This window comes from Protomyctophum bolini, assembly GCF_963924005.1.
Source record: "Protomyctophum bolini genome assembly, chromosome: 2".
Classification (NCBI taxonomy): Eukaryota; Metazoa; Chordata; class Actinopteri; order Myctophiformes; family Myctophidae; genus Protomyctophum; species Protomyctophum bolini.
In genome coordinates, this window is record NC_137863.1 from 27,653,898 (window position 1) to 27,672,641 (window position 18,744).

The 18,744-nt window shown below is 40.7% G+C and overlaps 2 protein-coding genes across 4 annotated transcripts; both read right to left on the bottom strand.

The window, feature by feature from the left end:
* Positions 1 to 723: 723 nt before the first annotated feature.
* On the bottom strand, positions 724 to 3,861 carry LOC308336081 (tripartite motif-containing protein 16-like). Its single transcript, XM_080793326.1, has 6 exons — positions 3,492 to 3,861; positions 3,285 to 3,380; positions 2,335 to 2,568; positions 1,806 to 1,965; positions 1,521 to 1,592; positions 724 to 1,400 (listed from the first exon to the last, which is right to left on the bottom strand). The coding sequence occupies exons 1-6, from the start codon at positions 3,753 to 3,755 to the stop codon at positions 850 to 852; spliced, it is 1,377 nt and encodes a 458-aa protein (XP_080649452.1). The 5' UTR covers positions 3,756 to 3,861; the 3' UTR covers positions 724 to 849.
* Positions 3,862 to 4,055: 194 nt separating this feature from the next.
* On the bottom strand, positions 4,056 to 17,262 carry strip1 (striatin interacting protein 1). Of its 3 annotated transcripts, none has more exons than XR_013966107.1 (21): positions 17,134 to 17,262; positions 16,545 to 16,614; positions 16,358 to 16,432; positions 16,109 to 16,243; positions 15,271 to 15,391; positions 14,966 to 15,141; positions 14,272 to 14,399; positions 12,939 to 13,121; positions 12,601 to 12,803; positions 12,065 to 12,130; positions 11,889 to 11,952; positions 11,716 to 11,787; positions 11,382 to 11,456; positions 10,082 to 10,179; positions 9,346 to 9,472; positions 8,969 to 9,069; positions 8,806 to 8,872; positions 8,184 to 8,288; positions 6,117 to 6,321; positions 5,480 to 5,782; positions 4,056 to 5,325 (listed from the first exon to the last, which is right to left on the bottom strand). XR_013966107.1 is itself a non-coding variant. In XM_080793304.1 (21 exons), the coding sequence occupies exons 1-20, from the start codon at positions 17,248 to 17,250 to the stop codon at positions 5,535 to 5,537; spliced, it is 2,436 nt and encodes an 811-aa protein (XP_080649430.1). In that variant the 5' UTR covers positions 17,251 to 17,262; the 3' UTR covers positions 4,056 to 5,325; positions 5,492 to 5,534. The 3 variants fall into 3 exon arrangements, 2 of the variants coding, with proteins under 2 accessions (XP_080649430.1, XP_080649429.1); XM_080793304.1 differs by having other exon boundaries at positions 5,492 to 5,782; XM_080793303.1 differs by having other exon boundaries at positions 4,056 to 5,782.
* Positions 17,263 to 18,744: the final 1,482 nt, after the last annotated feature.

Here is an 18,744-nt window from a genome sequence, read left to right on the forward strand (position 1 = left end):
AATAAATTGTAAACAACCTGTCCTGGTACTACTTACTGTTGATGAAAACACAATGATCAGTACTACAATACATTACTCTCACTGTTAAGAGTCAACCTGTTGGCCAATTAAGACCAGTTTCATTGTACCATTGCAAGTTAAATTTAATAATTTTTTCTCTCAATTCCTGCCTCTGTGTCTTGTCTATAGTCTGTCACTGTCAAACCCTCCTCAGGGAAGAGTGTAGACAACCATGCCTCCCCGCCTACGGAGTGTCACCAGGACACATCAACATGCTATCCCTAGCGCAACGACAGATTGACATTCCCTACCGGCTTCCCACCCGCAAATACAGCCAATTGTGATCACTGGAGTGTCTGGACGGAGTCATAAGAACATGATTTATTCTCGGGTATTAGTCTAATTTAATATAGCACAAATTCAGAATTTACCTTCAAGAATCAAATGAGATTTGTCAATTACTCATACACGTATAAAGCAGCAAAGACGCAACAAGACAAGATAATAGTAATAATAATAATGACATAATGAAGTAAAAAACTAAAAGAAATTGAAACATATATGCATAAGATAAAACAAATTAAGTACAGGTAGAATATTATGTCCGTTGTAATAAATCTCTAAAGGCATACATTTAGCAGCGGTGTCAAATGTGCAAGAAGCAGAAGCAGAATACTATAAATATAATAATATATATTCATCAATTTCACTTGTCGATGTCGGCTACATTGTGTAAGTAACATTTTGAGCAGCTGCTCAAGATTCTTACAGTGGTTTGATTTATTTTACCTTTTACCTTGGTTAGGATCGCAGATGAAAACAACTCCTTGTGTACCAATCTCTGTCAGATCACCTAGTTGGCACGTTCTGCCTTAAATCACAGAGCCGGATACAGCACTTGTCTCCGAGCCAGAATCCTGGATACAGTGGTTCTGTGAACGTGGCTTCAACCCTGTAGAGAAATGTCATGTGTTCTGAGACTTCATAGAATGTCAGTGCTCCCTCTTTATAATTCAGATAAACTCCTATTCTGTGGTGACTGGGGGATGTTGACAGTTGGATGGCATCACTATTGTGGCTTACAGAATATACTTTGGAGCAGTCCAGACTCCAAGACTTGTTATTGCCCCCAAAGGCTGACGATTTTGTTTTTGAATTTCTGTCCATTTCTCTGTAGGCCAGTGCAATCTCTGCCTTGTCTCCATACACCTCCACCTCGTAGTAGCAACGCTCGTGCAGGCCCTGCGCACAGAGCAACTGGCGACGGTGCGTGAATCTCTCAGCGTGGGGTTCAGATTGTTGCCGGCACTTGTCTTGGCTCACATTTACTTCTTTATCATTCTTTGAAAGAATGAGGTTCTTGTGGGCTGTGTTGGGGTCAAAGGTGACTTCACATGCAACTGGACAAGACGGATGATAAAATTCAGAATGTGAAATTGGTCGCTTGATTCTGATCATGAAGATATTAATTATAATGTAATAATTATAATAATAATAATTTCATAATAAGTAAAACTCACATGGCAGGAACTCTGCTCTCGTTTTTGGATTGGAGTTCTGTCCAGTATGCATGCTGTTAGCTGTTGACTGGCCTATGAGATAACAACTGACATCATTGCTAATCACCACTGAAAACATGCATGAAATGAATCAATTTTCAAACAGAATTTTCACACTCAGTTCGGAATCATTCTATAACATTACTGTGTGGGTTACTGTCCTCTCACTGCTACAACCATTCATTGTGTTGAGACAGCCAGCAGAAATTATAACATTTTATTTTTTAAATACCCTCTCTGACATACCACTTTGGGAGATTTCAATGATTTCTTTGTCACAAAACACCTCCAGTTGCCTCCCAAACTCTTGGACTGCTCTCTTTACACCCTCAAAAGGGAGGAGAGGGTCTTCAAAATCCCTGGGTAAACCATCAGGTTCACACAGGGTCAATAGAGAGTGCCATGTCTGTCAGGGGGAAAATGTATTAAAAGAAACTGATTGATTAAACCATTAAGGTTGATTCTAGAAATGCATCAGTTCTCACCCTTTCAAGATTTCTCAAAAATAGAAGATGTACAAGCTCGTATCTTGTATATCTGCTAAATTTGTTTTTTTATAGCAAACTGTAAAAATCTAATCAGATGCCTTTCCCGGATTTAATGGCTGAAAGAAAAGATCTGCCAGCATTTTGGGCAAAGTTTCGAAAACATTCAAGATCTTAATTTTCTTATCTGTATCTGCTACTGTATTTTGTATTTGTCATACACAGTTTAGGGCTTAAGAGGTTAAACAGATCAAGCTTCTGCACCATGTCATGTACTGTAGGAAGGGTACCTGCAGGAAGGAGACATCGTCGTCAGTTTGCGCCTGCTGATCAAGCACAATTTCCTTCCCCTTTATTTCCTCAATCTTTCTCTCCAGGCTCTGCAGGGAGCTCTGAACCTTAGCCACCGCTGCCCTCTCTTGAGCCTCAATGAGCTCCTGCACGGTGCCATAACGTCTCTGGAGGTAATCGATCAGCTTGGCAATGATGCTCTCACAGTAACCCTCTGCCTCTCTGGCACCCTCCTGTTTTATACACAAACACGGTTCAGAAGTAGTGGAAACGTCATGACTCACATTGTTGTGCATTAGCCCATCGGACACACCTTGATCGAGTCGAGACTAATAGCAACTTCAGTTACTGCACATATGCAGCCAATACATGACTATTGCGCAGCAAAATGTAAACTGTGCTAGACCATGGCATGCACCAGAGCCGGTGAGGAATAACAAATTAATAGACCAGGCATCCTCCAATAATGCGGGTACATTCAGACCCAAATGACCAACCCTCCGGCACCGATGGTGTGTGTGCACATGAGTGAGTCTGTGTAGTGTGTATACTCTACATCTACAACATCAAGTACTGAAACCGCCAAAATCCCCTATTGCCCCTCCCCCATACTAAACAGAAGTGTGCCAGTTTCGTTTCTCACCAAAAGCCATTGGATGGGAGGGAAGACAGGCAGTGATATTAACTATAAACATGTTTATGGCAAGCTCACATTTCAGTCACCATTTGCACTTCTGTAACATTCACAAGCAATTAGCAAAAAAGAAACACCCAAACAATTAAAACACCCCTACTAATGGCCGATTTATACTTCATCCGACAGATTTTCCAGTGTAATATCTTAGCTTAAAAGCATAACACCAAACATTTACCACTGAACATCTGAAGATGAAAATGCTTTTAGTCCTGTTATTTACGTGTTCCTCAGGTAAAGCCTCCTTCCCCTCACCTGAATCTGCATGAGATTCTTGTTCAGTTTCTTCCATTCCTTTTCATGTAACTGAAGTCTCTCCTTGGATGCCTTCTTAATGTTATTCAGGTCCACCTTTGTATTAACGCAATATAAAAATAAAAATATTGTTCAAAACATTTCATGCTCGTTTTACAAGAAATCTTACATTAACTTATTTTGTATTTACTCTTTCGTTCTACTCACCTGTTTCCTCCTACGTTCTTCACTAACCCTCTGTGTTCTGTGTCCTTTGTGGTCAATCAAAGCACACATTGAGCACAGGACTTGCTCATCAGCACAGCAGTAAACGTTCAAAGGGGCATTGTGAATCTGGCATACATGTCGTGCTGATGGCTCTGTTCCTACAGAGGCATGGGGTCTCTTTAGGCTACGGGTTGTTGTCCTCCAAGGCTCTGCCATGATCAGTGTCGAGGATAGCGGGCTGACAACAGTTCCTCTATGAGACATTTCCTGATTCCAGAGGCAAGGGGAGTGTCAGATAAGATTGTTTTCAATTCAAATGTAGGGAGGGACTAAGCAGCTGCCACTGAGAACAGCCAAAAGAAACTAATGCCATACCAGAGAACCATTACTGCCACTGTAAAGAAAATACCCTTAAGATCATAGAAATGTTTAATTGTTATGCAGATGGTTAATCATACTGTCGAGGTGACAGTGAGAAATAAAAAGAACAGGAAGTGCCCTTTTATTACAGTATTTAAGTTACACAATGAAAAACAAATTCTTGATAAATAACTGTTCAACCTCTCACAGTATTCATTTATTTTATTTTGCCACGTCAAGGCATTTTCTGAGCTTTTATAATAAGACAAAACAACTTTAAGTTGCAAAATAGTAAAAATACAAGACAACTGTAGAACTATTCTTTAACGGAGGATTTTTGTTTTGTTTCAGCTGGGCTAAATTAATCCCTTGAGTACAAAATCTTGTTTGGCTAGTTACATTTGGGAATCACAGGATTTACAACTTTGACGCCAATGTTTAAAAAAATAAACATCGACTATCAATGCTCCTCTTTCATTTAACACAATTAAGTTATGTACACAAACAAAAGTATACTTACAAAGAGCAAATTCTGTCAGTCAATTTAGACAGATTATTTTCCATTTAAATTGGGCCCAATATTTATAAGTGTAAATCTCACACTCCATGGTCCCATCATGGTACAGACAGGTATGTGATGATTATGAAATCCTCCAAAATGTCTCAATGCAAATTATTCAGTGGAAATCCACAAACAATGACCAACAGCATCCATCAAGATGAGCCTAATCGACAGTAGAAACAGGATGTGGCACTCCTCATCTAGTGTTTTTACTTAAAAATGCAGCAATGTTACTGCCCTAGCTTTTGAGTTTGCAAAAAACAAATATGTATGATAGAGGCTGGACTGAAGTTTTCTAACAGACAAAGACTAATCACTAGTCATTTTAGATTACATTACATCTCTGAGTGATGTCACTAATGTTGGAACAGTCTCAGGAAAATACCAACGTTACTTGAATGGGATGATATTTCACCAATATATCGGTATCAGCTGATATTTGCCGGTGTCTGTAAATATCAATATGAGCAAATAAAGTCACAATAACATTCACAGATGGCAGTAGCAGATATTCATGTTGTTGGGAAGCATAATGTTGCAGTGACTATGTTGGCATGTTGGATATCTGCAGACTACCAAGCTGAAGATTCTGAATAGTTATTTTTTTATAATGAAGATTTGTTTAACTGACAAAATGGGGACATAACCAAAATTTAATTACGGTAACAAATATCGGTATCGGCTAAATTTAAACTTTGGTATTGGCCAAGAATTTCCATATTGGTGCATCTCTATTTTGGTTTATGCCATGATCAAACTGCAAAAAAACAGATTGATCCAAAGATGATAGGACAGTAAGTCCAGCCCAAACCTGGGTGCGTTTGGGCATGAAAGCCCTCCGTCACACTTTCTTGTGTATCGATCAGTGGTTCTCAAAGTGGGGTCCCAGGATCCTCAGGGTTCCTGGAGGGGCTATAACAAGCAGTGTACAAATGTAAATAAATGGACCCATTTGTACACTCTCTGGGTTATGGTGGTCCTTGAAATTAACATTTTAGAACTACCGGTACAGTATATTGTAGATGTTTCCATCCACTTGGTAAATATCACACGGGTCATGGTTCACCTTAAGTCTTACTTTGCATTGCATTGCATTTGTGGATTGGGGAAGTTTCTGCTGCTCACTGCAGCAGTTCCTCCCAGGAAATAGGCTTGGAGAAAACTTCACGCTCCAGCCAAAGGTCATAGTTCATTTGGAAGTCCTCTGGCAGGTCGACTCGTTGCCCCAGAACACTCTGCAGACAATTGTCAACGGGCAGGAAGTCAGGATTGGTCTGGTTCTGGTCGTAGCGGCGACTATTGAAACGTTCTATGTTGGCGCGCAGGGCACACTCCTCTGCCTGGAAGTCCCATGGCCGTGCATCCAGATCTGCAAACAGTTTATTGATGTCAGAGACGCAGCACAGATACCGTTTCCAATGCCATTTGCTTTTATTGATAGGTATACAGTAGATTGACAGGAAATGGGAGAGAGATGGGGAGTGACACGCAGCAAAGGTCGTCAGGATCGGGAGTCGAACCCGCGACACGCTGTCAGGCTGGATTGCCAGGTGCCCGGACGTCTACGTTAAGACGTCTGGGTCAAATCAAAGCAAATCCTCTTTTTGTTTGAAAGTATAAAACAAGGCTTACATGATTAAAACGAGGCAATACTCATAATAATAATAAAATTAATATCATGATATTACCCAGTATTAACTTACCATTCCCATAGGCCCAGTCATCATTGAGGCGATGGCGGACCTTCTGGTAGATAGCAGACATAGTCTTCATGTTGCTCTTCCTCCACTGACGCCCCAGGTATTTGGTTTGGACTTTGAGCAGCTTCAGCACATAGAGCTGCATCATGGCCTGCTTGACCTTCAGTGCCCTCTTCAGGATGGGAGCAGACTTGAACACAACCAGCATCTGCAGTAGAAAAGAAAACATGGAGACGTAGGACAAGTTGCAAAGCTGTGCTTTAACCATATGAAACCTGACTTTGGCTATATTCAGCAAAGACATTTTATTTAGAGGGGGAAAGTATATAACCCGCAAGGACACCTGTCATGAAATACAAAGGGTTTAAGTGGTTAAAAGTGATGCAAAAGATGATATTTTTGGCTAAAATAAGTGTTAATTGGTTCCAATGGTAATGATTGCTATACTGTGTTTGTTCATGTTCAGTAACAGGAGTCTCTACAACTTTTTAGTAAATATAAAATAAATGTTCAGGTCAGGATACCAATGAATTTCATCCATCACGAAAGACATGCTGGGCTCTCATGAGTGGAATATACAGTGCTTTAACTTCAGCAGTAAACATTTAGTTTTAACCAAAACATATAACTTGCACCACTTTAAACCCTTTAGTGAACTAGTACTGACTTGATTGTGGCTCAATGTGTACTAACCATAGACTGTACAATGGACAAAGCGTTCGCCGGGTCCGATATGGACGCAGATGAAGCCAGTCAGTCCTTGAATTGTAAATCGCCATCTTTCTAGATCCGTTTGGGCCCAGCTGGCCATTGGCTGGCCCAGACAACGAGGCGGGACTTCCCCCCTTCTTCTTCGTTGGTTTTTATTTTGACTCGAACGGGGGGTGGCTCCCGATCATAGACTGTAACGGTAGCCACGCCCCTCAGAACATACGCGACTATATGGTCATTTTTTTAATAAATGGGACCATACTTTCCCAAAAAGAATATTATGACATGAGAAATGAGACTTTAAACTAGTGACTGGAAGCAGAAAGTATTCATGACCATGTTTATTAAGGTAATACAGTCTAGGTAAAGTTGGGCCCAAATACATGGACCTCTATGGGTTTTTTAGGGCCCAATGACAGCGCCACAACAGGCCATTATATGAACTTTCAGGATGTCCCGATTTCTTTAGTGGCTTCACAAAATATCTGACAGCCCCCCTGGTACTAACTTGGTCCGCTCTTTTTTTGGCACTACATCAAAACGCTTTGCCGAACACAGCCAATCTACAAGCTCACACGCTTGTGAGTGTTGCGAGCTTGTAGATCGGCTATTTTTTAATGTGAATGTTCTCTCCAGAATAAGGATGCTAGCAACGACGTCGACTCTGTGGGGGCTATGGGGCTACAGCCCCCATGAAGAATTAAATAGCCCCTTTTAGCCCCCATGAAGATTTTCGTGGACATTTTATATTTACATTACAGATTTTCTGGGGATTATTGACCCTCTGTATCTCTGTCACAGTCGCAAACTATTTACACATGCTCTGAATTTCCGAAAATGTGAACCTCTCCGCCGGCTGTTCAGAGGTGTTAAAAGTACTCAAATGCTAATCGGGTTTCTTTTGTTTTCACTAGCCAGGTATTATATGCCTACAGTACAGTGCCCAACACCGCCGGGTAATCTACACAGACTATAGTGAGACTACACAGTAGCCTACACACTGACTTGAGAAAAGACCCATATCGTCCAAAATAGGCTGTCTGTGTATAGGCTAATTCATTGGTAAAAGTATGCTAAATAACTAATTTTTAGACCATTTGGGAAATAAATGAATCCGCGGCGGCAGTCCCCCCCCCCCCCCCCCCCCCCCCAACGCAATTCTGTAGCCTACCCAAAGTACCCATCAACTTCTTTTTTTCCACCGCTGCGGGGGGGGGGGGAGGCGGGGCTGCGGGGAGGCGGGGCTGCGGGTAGCCCCCATGAGGATCATCAGAACTCGACGGCTATGGATGCTAGGGTTGTTTAAGTGGTAAAACAATGATTTTCTTCACGGAGGATGAGGTGAAATGCTTCTCTCACCATAGTTCTGGAGTGTTTCCACTTGGTGAGCTTGTTCAGGATCCTCAGCAGGTTAATACACGAGAACAGGTTCCTCCAGCAGAACTGGTTGTTATCGCCCGCTTCCTGTACAAAACAAACATCATGCTCATCTCTATGGGGTGCAGCAGTTCATCAAAGTAAGCGATTTAATTGATTATTTAAATAAATGCATCAATCCCTATTTTGGGCAAGTTAAGTTAAAAATGTTTTTATATAAAAATATATAAATATAATATATGTATATATATACACACACACAAAATTTTGTCATTGCGATGCTTGTATATTTGCTATTTCAATTTTTGCACATCATTAAAGTATAAAATAGTGCATAATGGTGCAATCTATTTGTCTATATATATATATATATATATATATATATATATATATATTTATACATATATAAACATACATATACACACACACACACACACACACACACACACACACACGTATGTTAAAAAAAGTATACAAAAAGACACTTATCTATCGAAAATCTGATAGTTACAGCCCTAATCTGACATAGACATCGAATCTGACTTCAATCAACACACAATGACATCAATGTTTTCAGAGCTGCGTGTCCAAAAGGGAAACTCACCAGACTCTCTGCAGTGAGCTCAGGGAGCTCGTGCACTACGCAGTAAGGGAAGTCAAGCACTGAAATGCTAAAAGTGAGACAATATGCAAAGTGTGAAAAGAAGGCAATCATAAGAACAGTATATGAGCATTCTCAATCAGAAAACCTTTATAAAGTACAGTACCTATTCTTGGCTGTGATGTAAGACATGATATTCTGATTGAAGAACTTCAGAATGAGGGGGATGCAGTTTGCAAACACCAGGTGTTGGGCCATGTACTCAAACTATGAAAAACATACAGAGGACAGATTAAGTAGAAGAACAACTACTAATTGTATAGCACTTTGCCAAAGGAATTGAGTGAGTATTCCACTCAAACTTAAGTCATAGAAAATAAAAGCAACAAAAAACAAAATCACAAAGCAAACCATGATTCAAAACAATCCAAATTTGCATCAAAACGCAATACTATTGCGTATTGATGGACTGAGAAGCATGTATTGCTTATTACTCCAATAGACAAAATGTGGAGATGGAGTATTTAGTTCAGCAGCGTGTACCTGGTAGATGTGGTTGAGTTTGAAGTGCTTGAGAAGCAGCAGTAGGATGGCAGAGATGGCCTTTACAATGATCTCTTTGTGGCGATTGACATCAACACCAAGTTTCATGCTCTGCAACACTGTGGTTCTGCAGTCACAAATAAATGATCAATGAGTTCTACTGTTTCACTGGGATTTGTCCCATTATCAACAGACACATTATCAACCATTTCAGGACATAAAATGCTGGTTTAAGACTGAGAAGAATAGTTTGTCTAAGTTCTGACAATCAGAATATTCGTTTTTTTGTTTTGTTCCTGTAGCAGCTCAGACAGATACAGATACACCATATGGGAATCTAACAGTTCCTGTTTCGATCCCTGGCTCCCCTCTGTCAATGTGTGCTTGAGCAATACTTAAAACCCTACATGGAACTGCTCCTGATGAGCAGGTTGGTTGGTTCCTTGCATGGTTTTCTCTGCTGTCGGTGTGAATAGGTGAATTGTGAATATCATACACAATGTAAAGCATTTCATATGAAGGCGCTATATAAATAAATGCACAATGTATTTACTTTGTAACAAATGTGTACTGTATAAGCTTGGACTGGTCTCTACCAGCCTAGATAGTGACTAGTGTGATTACTTCTCTAGTGAGGTCATGTAATAAACTTGTATATTAGAAATAGACTCCATTTAACCAGAACATCCTGATTGCTCCTGAACTGTTAAAGACAGTTATACTGCTCAGCACTCACGGCATCTCTTCGGGAAGCACATCTGCTAGGATGTTGATGGAGTCAGTCTTGGCCTTGGAGGTCGGAGCTGCAGCAAGGAGGATTTTCAACAAGGCAATCTGAGAGGAAGAAAGGGCAGACAATATGATCAGTTTACATTTGTTTAGATGTATGTATTACATATGTCCGGCTGCTCCACTAGCCACTCTACCCTGAGCCACTGCCTCCCCATAATGTTAAACACATGACACATGTAGAGAGTAGAGACTGGTGTGTGCACATCATGTAACAATCCGTACATTATTAGGATGATAAATGGAAGCTAATCAGGACACTAACTATACTGTATAATAGTATGTAATGTAGTCAGGACACTAAACATACTATATACTGAGGTAATGCAATCAGGACACTAACCATACTATATACTGAGGTATGATAGATGACGTAATGCAATCAGGACACTAACCATACTATATACTGAGGTATGATAGATGACGTAATGCAATCAGGACACTAACCATACTATATACTGAGGTATGATAGATGACGTAATGCAATCAGGACACTAACCATACTATATACTGAGGTATGATAGATGACGTAATGCAATCAGGACATTAACCATACTATATACTGAGGTATGATAGATGACGTAATGCAATCAGGACATTAACCATATTATATACTGAGGTAATGCAATCAGGACACTAACCATACTATATACTGAGGTAATGCAATCAGGACATTAACCATACTATATACTGAGGTAATGCAATCAGGACATTAACCATACTATATACTGAGGTATGATAGATGACGTAATGCAATCAGGACATTAACCATACTATATACTGAGATATGATAGATGACGTAATGCAATCAGGACATTAACCATACTATATACTGAGGTAATGCAATCAGGACATTAACCATACTATATACTGAGGTATGATAGATGACGTAATGCAATCAGGACATTAACCATACTATATACTGAGGTATGATAGATGACGTAATGCAATCAGGACACTAACCATACTATATACTGAGGTAATGCAATCAGGACATTAACCATACTATATACTGAGGTATGATAGATGACGTAATGCAATCAGGACATTAACCATACTATATACTGAGATATGATAGATGACGTAATGCAATCAGGACACTAACCATACTATATACTGAGGTAATGCAATCAGGACATTAACCATACTATATACTGAGGTATGATAGATGACGTAATGCAATCAGGACATTAACCATACTATATACTGAGATATGATAGATGACGTAATGCAATCAGGACACTAACCATATACTGAGGCAAACTGGGAAGAATACCCTGATAAAGGAGCTCAGTGGCACACATCTCCACATCCTCTTCACCCTGTCATACAAAACAAAACATTTATTAGAAACGTACACGCAAATTTGTGTTTACATATTAAGATATTTGTTGAGCTATGAAGGATTTAAGTTATAACAAATTATTGAATTACTACTACGAAGGGCTTTTGCTTCACGTTGTTTCAACGACACACAAAACCATGTTTTGAATGCCATGGCCTCCTACAGTACGTGCATAATTATTACATTTCAAGGACACTCTGCTACTGCCACCTCGACACGACTCTTACCCCACTTACCCCAGACAGTGGAGTTTTTTGGTACTCGTCTTCCTTTGAGATCTGAATTTCTGCTATAGACACATATTTGTGCTGGGAAAAATAATAATAATAATCATAACCAAATAACAGAACATTTCGGGAATCATATAATCCATTTTAAGAATGAGACAGCATTCATGCTGCAACAATACCTGCTTCAACGTCTTGATGCTCTCATGAATTGGTCGGGGCAATCCAACTACTGTATCTGTATCACTGAAAGAGACACACATAAATAACCATGTTTTTAAATCTTATTTCAGCTGAATAACACAATAAAAACAGTTATCTTTTTTTTTTTTTTGCCCAACTTCAATTAATTACTTACTTTCCGAGAGTGTATCCAATGAATTTACTTCTACTTGATTCCAAGAAATTTTCAATGTCCTTTTCCCTGTTGGAGCAGAGACGTCGTTAAAAGAATGAAGATCTACTATGAAAGATATCCATATTCATATGGTCTTGGATACAAGATTATTGTAGAATTGTAAACACAAGCACATGTCCATTTCATAAAGAATGGAGACATAGACAGTTTATGTTACAAAGTTTAATGTTTTTGTGGTGGGTGTGAAATGAACATTGGGGGTCTTGCTTAGTTTTCTGTATTATAGCTGTAGGAAAGAATTTAGGAATACATTTGCAGTGGATTTTCCTACCGAGAGTTTTTGGCCCAACTCTTTCAGACCCTCAGTCAGTGTATTTCTGTTTGCTTCCAGTGACCATAAGGTCACCTGTTGAAGGCCAACCATGGCCGAAATGTTGTGTCTGATACCAATGCCAGTGTTTTTAAAATAAGTTAAGCACTGTGGAGCAGAGCTGTGTGAGGACTTCTCTTTTAAATTGCTTCCAGGACCATCTCACCTGACTTTAGGAGCCCAGGGCAGCCCCTTGGGGAAGGACACCCTCTCTGATGGAGGGTGTGGGATGGGTGGAGGCATGACCTCATCCCTCTCCAGGGGGAACGGTTCTGCCTCTATGGAGTTGTCATTGTCGTCGTTGTCATCCTCGTCCTCGCGGGGGTCCTTCTCGTTGAACGCGTCCAAGTTGTCTTGTTTTATCAGGGACTGTATTCCAGAGGACAACAAGGTGGTGATGACCACTGAAAACAGGCCAAGTCGGTATATATATATATATATAATCAAAACGGTACTTGCCGTTCTCTTACGGTTCTTTTTCTGAGATGCAGGAGTGACACTTACTTTATGCTCACGGCGTGCCCGTTTCTGCTGCTGTTCTATGAGGTCTGAAGCAGACGCAGGCGGAGACGCGGCTCTCATGCTCCTCACCACCCTGATGCTGTCCTCTGGCAGCGGAGGCAAACCCAGCTCCTGGCGCTTACGCACCTTTATGCCCTGGAGCTGCTCGAATCCTCCGAGCGTGAACTGCAAGAGCAATGAGAAGATTCGACTACATGAGGGTGTCTCAGGTGCCATTTACACGAGGACCATCTCCAGATAAAACGGCAAAGTCCTGTTGCGTTCTCATTTTTTCTTACCCTTTACACGAGAACGCACACGTTATGCTATTATGTGCTATTATGCTATAATGTCGCTAGGTGGCGATAATGGGCTGCCAAATAGACCAGTCACCCACGTACAAGAAGAAGAACCCCTTCAAGCAAGCCTGCAACACGGCTCTGTCTTTTTGTCAAATCTAGAACTTCCTGTTTGAGAGCTAGCAAATTAAAGACATTCGGTTGCTTTCAGAATAAAAGTTTTGTTAATTAAATAATTATTACATTAAATTATTAGTATTATTATTACATTACAGTTATTATTGTAAAGACACACATTATGTTTCTGTGTAAAAATAAGTAATTAAATAACACAGAAACATAATATGTGTCTTATAGCATCATTTAAATGCTTAATTTGTAGTTTTAATGTGCAAATAACTTTTTTTAAATACTCTAGAGGGTACTCTTATTTTGAAGAGATCATCTTAAATTTGCTGGCTTAGATTTGCCAAAAAACAGTGCCGTGCAGAGCATGCAGGCAAAGCGCGCCACGGGATGGTTATACATTTTATAATACATTAGGCTACATAAACGCGGCTACCGCCTATCACAAGGCTTTTTATTTACATCATGGTTTTACATTCACCATCGCTGATGAGCAGCACTTTGTAGGCGAGGTGGGAGGCTTGTTCAGGAACTCTATTATATCATATATGGCTCTGCATCATTAAACATAATTATGCGCTGTGAGCCAACATGAGCCATGATGTCATAAGTTTTGCGGATTCACCGTTTTGCCTGTTTACACGCGGAGAAGGGATAAAACGGCGTTCTCAAAGATTTCCACTCTGGAAGGTGGTTTCACTTTGTTGCGTTTTCACCTCCTGAGAACATGGTTCTCGTCTAAATGACAGCAGCAAACGATACTTTATTTTGCCGTTTTCTATGAACACCATCCTCGTGTAAATAGCACCTCAGTCTCTACACCACCAACCAAATCATTAACTAAACGTGAGCAAAATAGTAGCATAAACTATAGATGAATGTAACAGATACTTGTCAATGGCATCTCTCACCAGTATACTTTTCCAAAGCAACAATAAGACCTTCTTCATTGGGAAGTGTGGGGCGTGACCACTGCAGAACTTGGTGACCATCCCAAAAAGCATGACAGAAATGGGCTCGTTGTTGTACAGCGGAGACCCTAGATGAGTGTGGTAACGGTAAAATTGGAATCAGAGTGGACAACATTACACATGGAGTACGTACTACGTACATAATATACATATTGTCACACATCCACAGCATTCAGTACCAATACTGCACTGCTCACTATTACAGCAGACAATTATCTGATACGCGCAATCTGTTTTATTTTATTTAAATTACTTGTTACATTATACAGTAGCTATAGCGAATGTATAGTATACAAACTTATACGAAGAGAGGTTGCATCTTATTAGTTTTTAGCCACAATGTTTCTATATATATAGATATATATACATACACAGTTACACACACACACACACACACACACACACACACACACACACACAAACAAATAAGTGTGTGTGTGTGTGTGTGTGTGTGTGTGTGTGTGTGTGTGTGAGGGGGGGGGGGGGGGGGGCTTTGTCTTGATAGTGTAAAGTAATCTGATAGGAAATGGGGAGAGAGATGGGGAGTGACATGCAGCAAAGGTGGTCGGGATCGGGACTCGCACCCACGACACACTCTCAGGCTACACCTGCCGTTATTATATAGAACACACACCGAGTTCAGCTTTGAAGGTTTCTCTGGTGGCCCTCCACTCAGGTCTATCTGCTGGGTCATCCTGCTGAATAGTTTCCACCATCAGGTACATGATGTTGAGCAGAACCCTGAGGTCTGTGCTGTCTGCCAGGGAGATGGCTGGCTTCCTGACTGCACTGCTGCAGGCAGCGCTGTTACTGAAAAACAAAGTGGTGATGCAGACCACTGTCTTTCATGCTTTTTAGGACTACTACAACAACAATTACTGTATAAGGGAATGATTTTCATTTTCCGCGTAAATGCACAAGAACCGACAGACCACGTACTCAATCTCCATGTTGAGCAGCTCTACCAGAGCGGTGAACGTCCCCACGTCCAGCAGTAGGAAAACATTGTACCTCATCCAGTGCTGCACCTCAGCCTCAGAGGTGCACTCGGCAAACGTTCCTGGATGGAAACAGTCACAGTATGGTAATGTGAGTGAGAAGTGAGTGAGAAGAACATAGCCCAAAATGACAAAATCTGCTAGCTCACAGCCATTTTGGGCATGATGCAACACAGGTAGGGTTGGGATAGGATTCTGGTTCCTTAACAATTCCCTCTTAACTAGTTCAGTCCACCCGACGTGGCCACACGTCATAAGCAATCCACTTCCTGTTTACCAGTGTAGAAAGAATGAGTCGTATCTCCTAATCTAGGGCGCTCTCCGTGGTTTTGATCTGATGGATATACTAAGCTCTTCATTTCTGACTTCTCATCTGCCTCTCGTTCAATAATATGAACGCGTGGGTCGTGGGATCATCAGTGATTATTATCGGATTCTTAGCGAGGTAAGCAAGCAAAAAAAATCTGTTTCTTTCCGGAACAGAAGGGGGGGCTTTACAGAGTAAAAGTGGCCATGTCTGGCACCTCTGATTGTGTTAATGGTCCGATTATTTAACGGTTCCCTTTAACGATTCCTAGGGGGTTCCAAATGGATGGACCCCACCTGTACCCGCTGAGTGTGTACAAATGGACAACATCTGAGAACCGCTGTTATTGTAACTGTATAGCAGTCGTGAAGTCCACATACCAGCTCCGACAGAAATGGTTTCCTCAATGTTGGATCCGGTTCCCAAGTCACAGGTACTATTGAACGATAGATCAAGCCTAAGTGAGCTTTACCCTGAGCCATGTAGAGGATGGCCCTGGCAACCTTCAGCCTCCTCTCCCTGGCAATCACCTCCAGACCATCCAACAGCCGCATGGCATGAGCTCTGTGCTGCGCTGCATCCAGCTCTGTCCATTTCTTATCAGACACTGTGTGAGATAGTACGGTGAAATAAACGTGAGTCTTACATGCTTGTGCAGAATTATAATATAATAAATAGTAGTTGGAATAGACTGTGTGCATGTCTGTTTTTAGTTGCATACCATGAGTTCTGAATTCCTCCTCAAAACACTTCCTATTCAGAGAAAACTCTGGTCCTTCCGTATAACTGTATAGCTCTAGAAGAGAAAATGGAGAAAAGACATTCAATTGGAAATGAACTGACAGCATCCTTGTTCATAAAGCAAGAATACTAAAGGTGGGACTACATAAAACAGGAGATGCACCCACCTGACAGTTCTGCTGTCCACTTGTCTGTATCTGAATATGCAAACTCAAGGTCGGGACATTCAGAAAACCCCTGTGGAAAAAGGCATGTTTACATGTCGTTAAAAACATAACATTTTAAAGGCTTTTAAGTCATGCCTTAAAACAGCTGCACTCTTTGGCTTAGTTATATATATATATATATATATTAGTGTATGAAGACATATGTATTTTTAGTAGTTTAACATAAACTGCGTCTTCAACAGGAATTAACTGAGAATGTATTACAAGTGACGTCAGGGCGAGCCTGCCTAGCTGGATAGCTAGCCTTAACTTGCTAATATTAGCTGCGCCAGCGGATAGCTAACAGCAGGGGTTAATTTTTAACGTAGTACTATTGTTAATGTTTCACCGACAGCAATACTTGATATTGGTAGCTCATGTTAGCGAGCTATCATGCAAGAGTTTACGTTAACAAATCTGAGCCAAGTTAGCACTTGCACTTGTGTTTTGTACACTTGTATTCCAACACTTCACAGTCCCAAAAAACTGCGAGTAGGTAGGCCTTTGATATATTGGTTGGACGTAACAATCCATGATCATATAAACTTACCTCTGAATCTTTTCTTTGATTGCGCACAAATTCACCTCTGCTTTTGTTAGGCAGCATACCGGTAGTTCTCTGTTTATTATTGACAGCTAATCCACCACCGTTTCCACCGACATCCATCTTTTTTTTCCTTTACGCTTTAGTGCAATAGCCTCTCGCGAGACGTGGCGAAGTTTGAATTGGATTACTTGAGAATGATTTATTCTCGAAATGGCTATTTTAATTTACTTTTCTTTAACCTTTTACAGAGTATGGTTAGAGGCTACCAGAGAGAAGCTTTCATTAAAATATTTGAATTGATAAACTTGATGTGAGAACTGAATGTCCACTAAATTGTTATCTAGATTAAAACAAGAATTGGTGACATCAATTAATTACCAGCTGCTGCCTATATTCCATGGCTCCAGTAGCTATTGCTGCTGTGTGGTGTTCAGCACACAAGAAGAATGCCTCATCCATCAAAGAACAGATTAATTCCGTCCAAAGCAAACTTTTTAGTTTCGCTAGTGTGCAGTAAAGTTGTTTGTCTGACTATTTTAAGTCTACTTTTGTGTTTGTGTCTAAAACTCTCACACACTATTTAACAATAGGCTTAGGCTCCACTGTTCTGTGTGCATGCCGCGATACGCACATGCACGCACATGCACACGTGCACGTGACATCATTAAAACTGTGGTACCAGTAAAAAAACACCATGACACCACTGACTAGCGTCACGAAGATGCCAAAAGCCGCTCATGGCAGGTGTCTCTTCCTGGTTTTTAGACAGCTGGTGGATGTAAATGAAGCTCCACCCATGCGGCAGAATGCCACAGGGGCAAGCGTTTCCGGGAATCTGGCCGACGTGCTAGCCCCATGGCTATAAGCGAGATCTGTAGAGTGTGCCCCCCCCCGCACATGCACGGGCGGGGACTTAAGTGGCACCCCTAAGAGGTGGCGCTCGAAGCGGCTGCTTCGTCGGCCTGTACTAAGAACCGGGCCTGCTGCCGCATGGGTGGAGCTTCATTTCCATCCACCAGCTGTCTAAAAACCAGGAAGAGACGCCTGCCACAAGTGGCTTTTTTCCGCGCCATGTAGGCCTACTATTTGTTTATTCATTTAATTTTTGACAACCACCGGAGCTGAAATAACGTTGAGAGGTGGTGGAGGTGAGCCTCAGCAGTTGAGGTGAGTCATTGGTCTACTCAGAGGTAGATGAATCCCAATAAATGTGACATGGGCCAGTTTCAAATTAAATATTTTTTGTTTATTAAAAGGATCTGCGCACATTAATTGGAAAAGCTTATACAAAAAAAGACACACACATAAAACAGATGCTTCATTTGTAAGTGTTAGTCGTGTTCAATGAAATACAATTGACATTGATCGTCACACGGTTATATATTATTGTACATAAACATGTTTTCTGTTTCTGTTCATAATGAAAAGTAAAGTAATTAAATTTAAAAACTGAAACAAATTGGGTGCACCTGTCACAGTGGTATATACTGTATATTCAACTCAAATAGCCAAACTGTCTCCTTCAACATTCAGAAGTCATTAAAATAAACACACCTAGAATAAACAATTAACTAAAAAGTAATGAAATTCAAGCCATTTTGCCAGTCCATGTAG

What these genes read in the sequence shown, in the direction of transcription:
- LOC308336081 (XM_080793326.1), bottom strand. Translation starts at nt 3,755, where the DNA reads ATGTCTCATAGAGGAACTGTTGTCAGCCCGCTATCCTCGACACTGATC. An exon ending in AGAATCTCATGCAGATTCAG is followed by an intron (nt 2,569 to 3,284) that starts GTGAGGGGAAGG and finishes TGTATAAAACAG; the next exon opens with GAGGGTGCCAGAGAGGCAGA. An exon ending in ACGATGTCTCCTTCCTGCAG is followed by an intron (nt 1,966 to 2,334) that starts GTACCCTTCCTA and finishes TCCCCCTGACAG; the next exon opens with ACATGGCACTCTCTATTGAC.
- strip1 (XM_080793304.1), bottom strand. Translation starts at nt 17,250, where the DNA reads ATGGATGTCGGTGGAAACGGTGGTGGATTAGCTGTCAATAATAAACAG. An exon ending in CCAGTTTGCCTCAGTATATG is followed by an intron (nt 10,180 to 11,381) that starts GTTAGTGTCCTG and finishes TCTTCCTCTCAG; the next exon opens with ATTGCCTTGTTGAAAATCCT. An exon ending in AACTCAACCACATCTACCAG is followed by an intron (nt 9,070 to 9,345) that starts GTACACGCTGCT and finishes TGTTTTTCATAG; the next exon opens with TTTGAGTACATGGCCCAACA.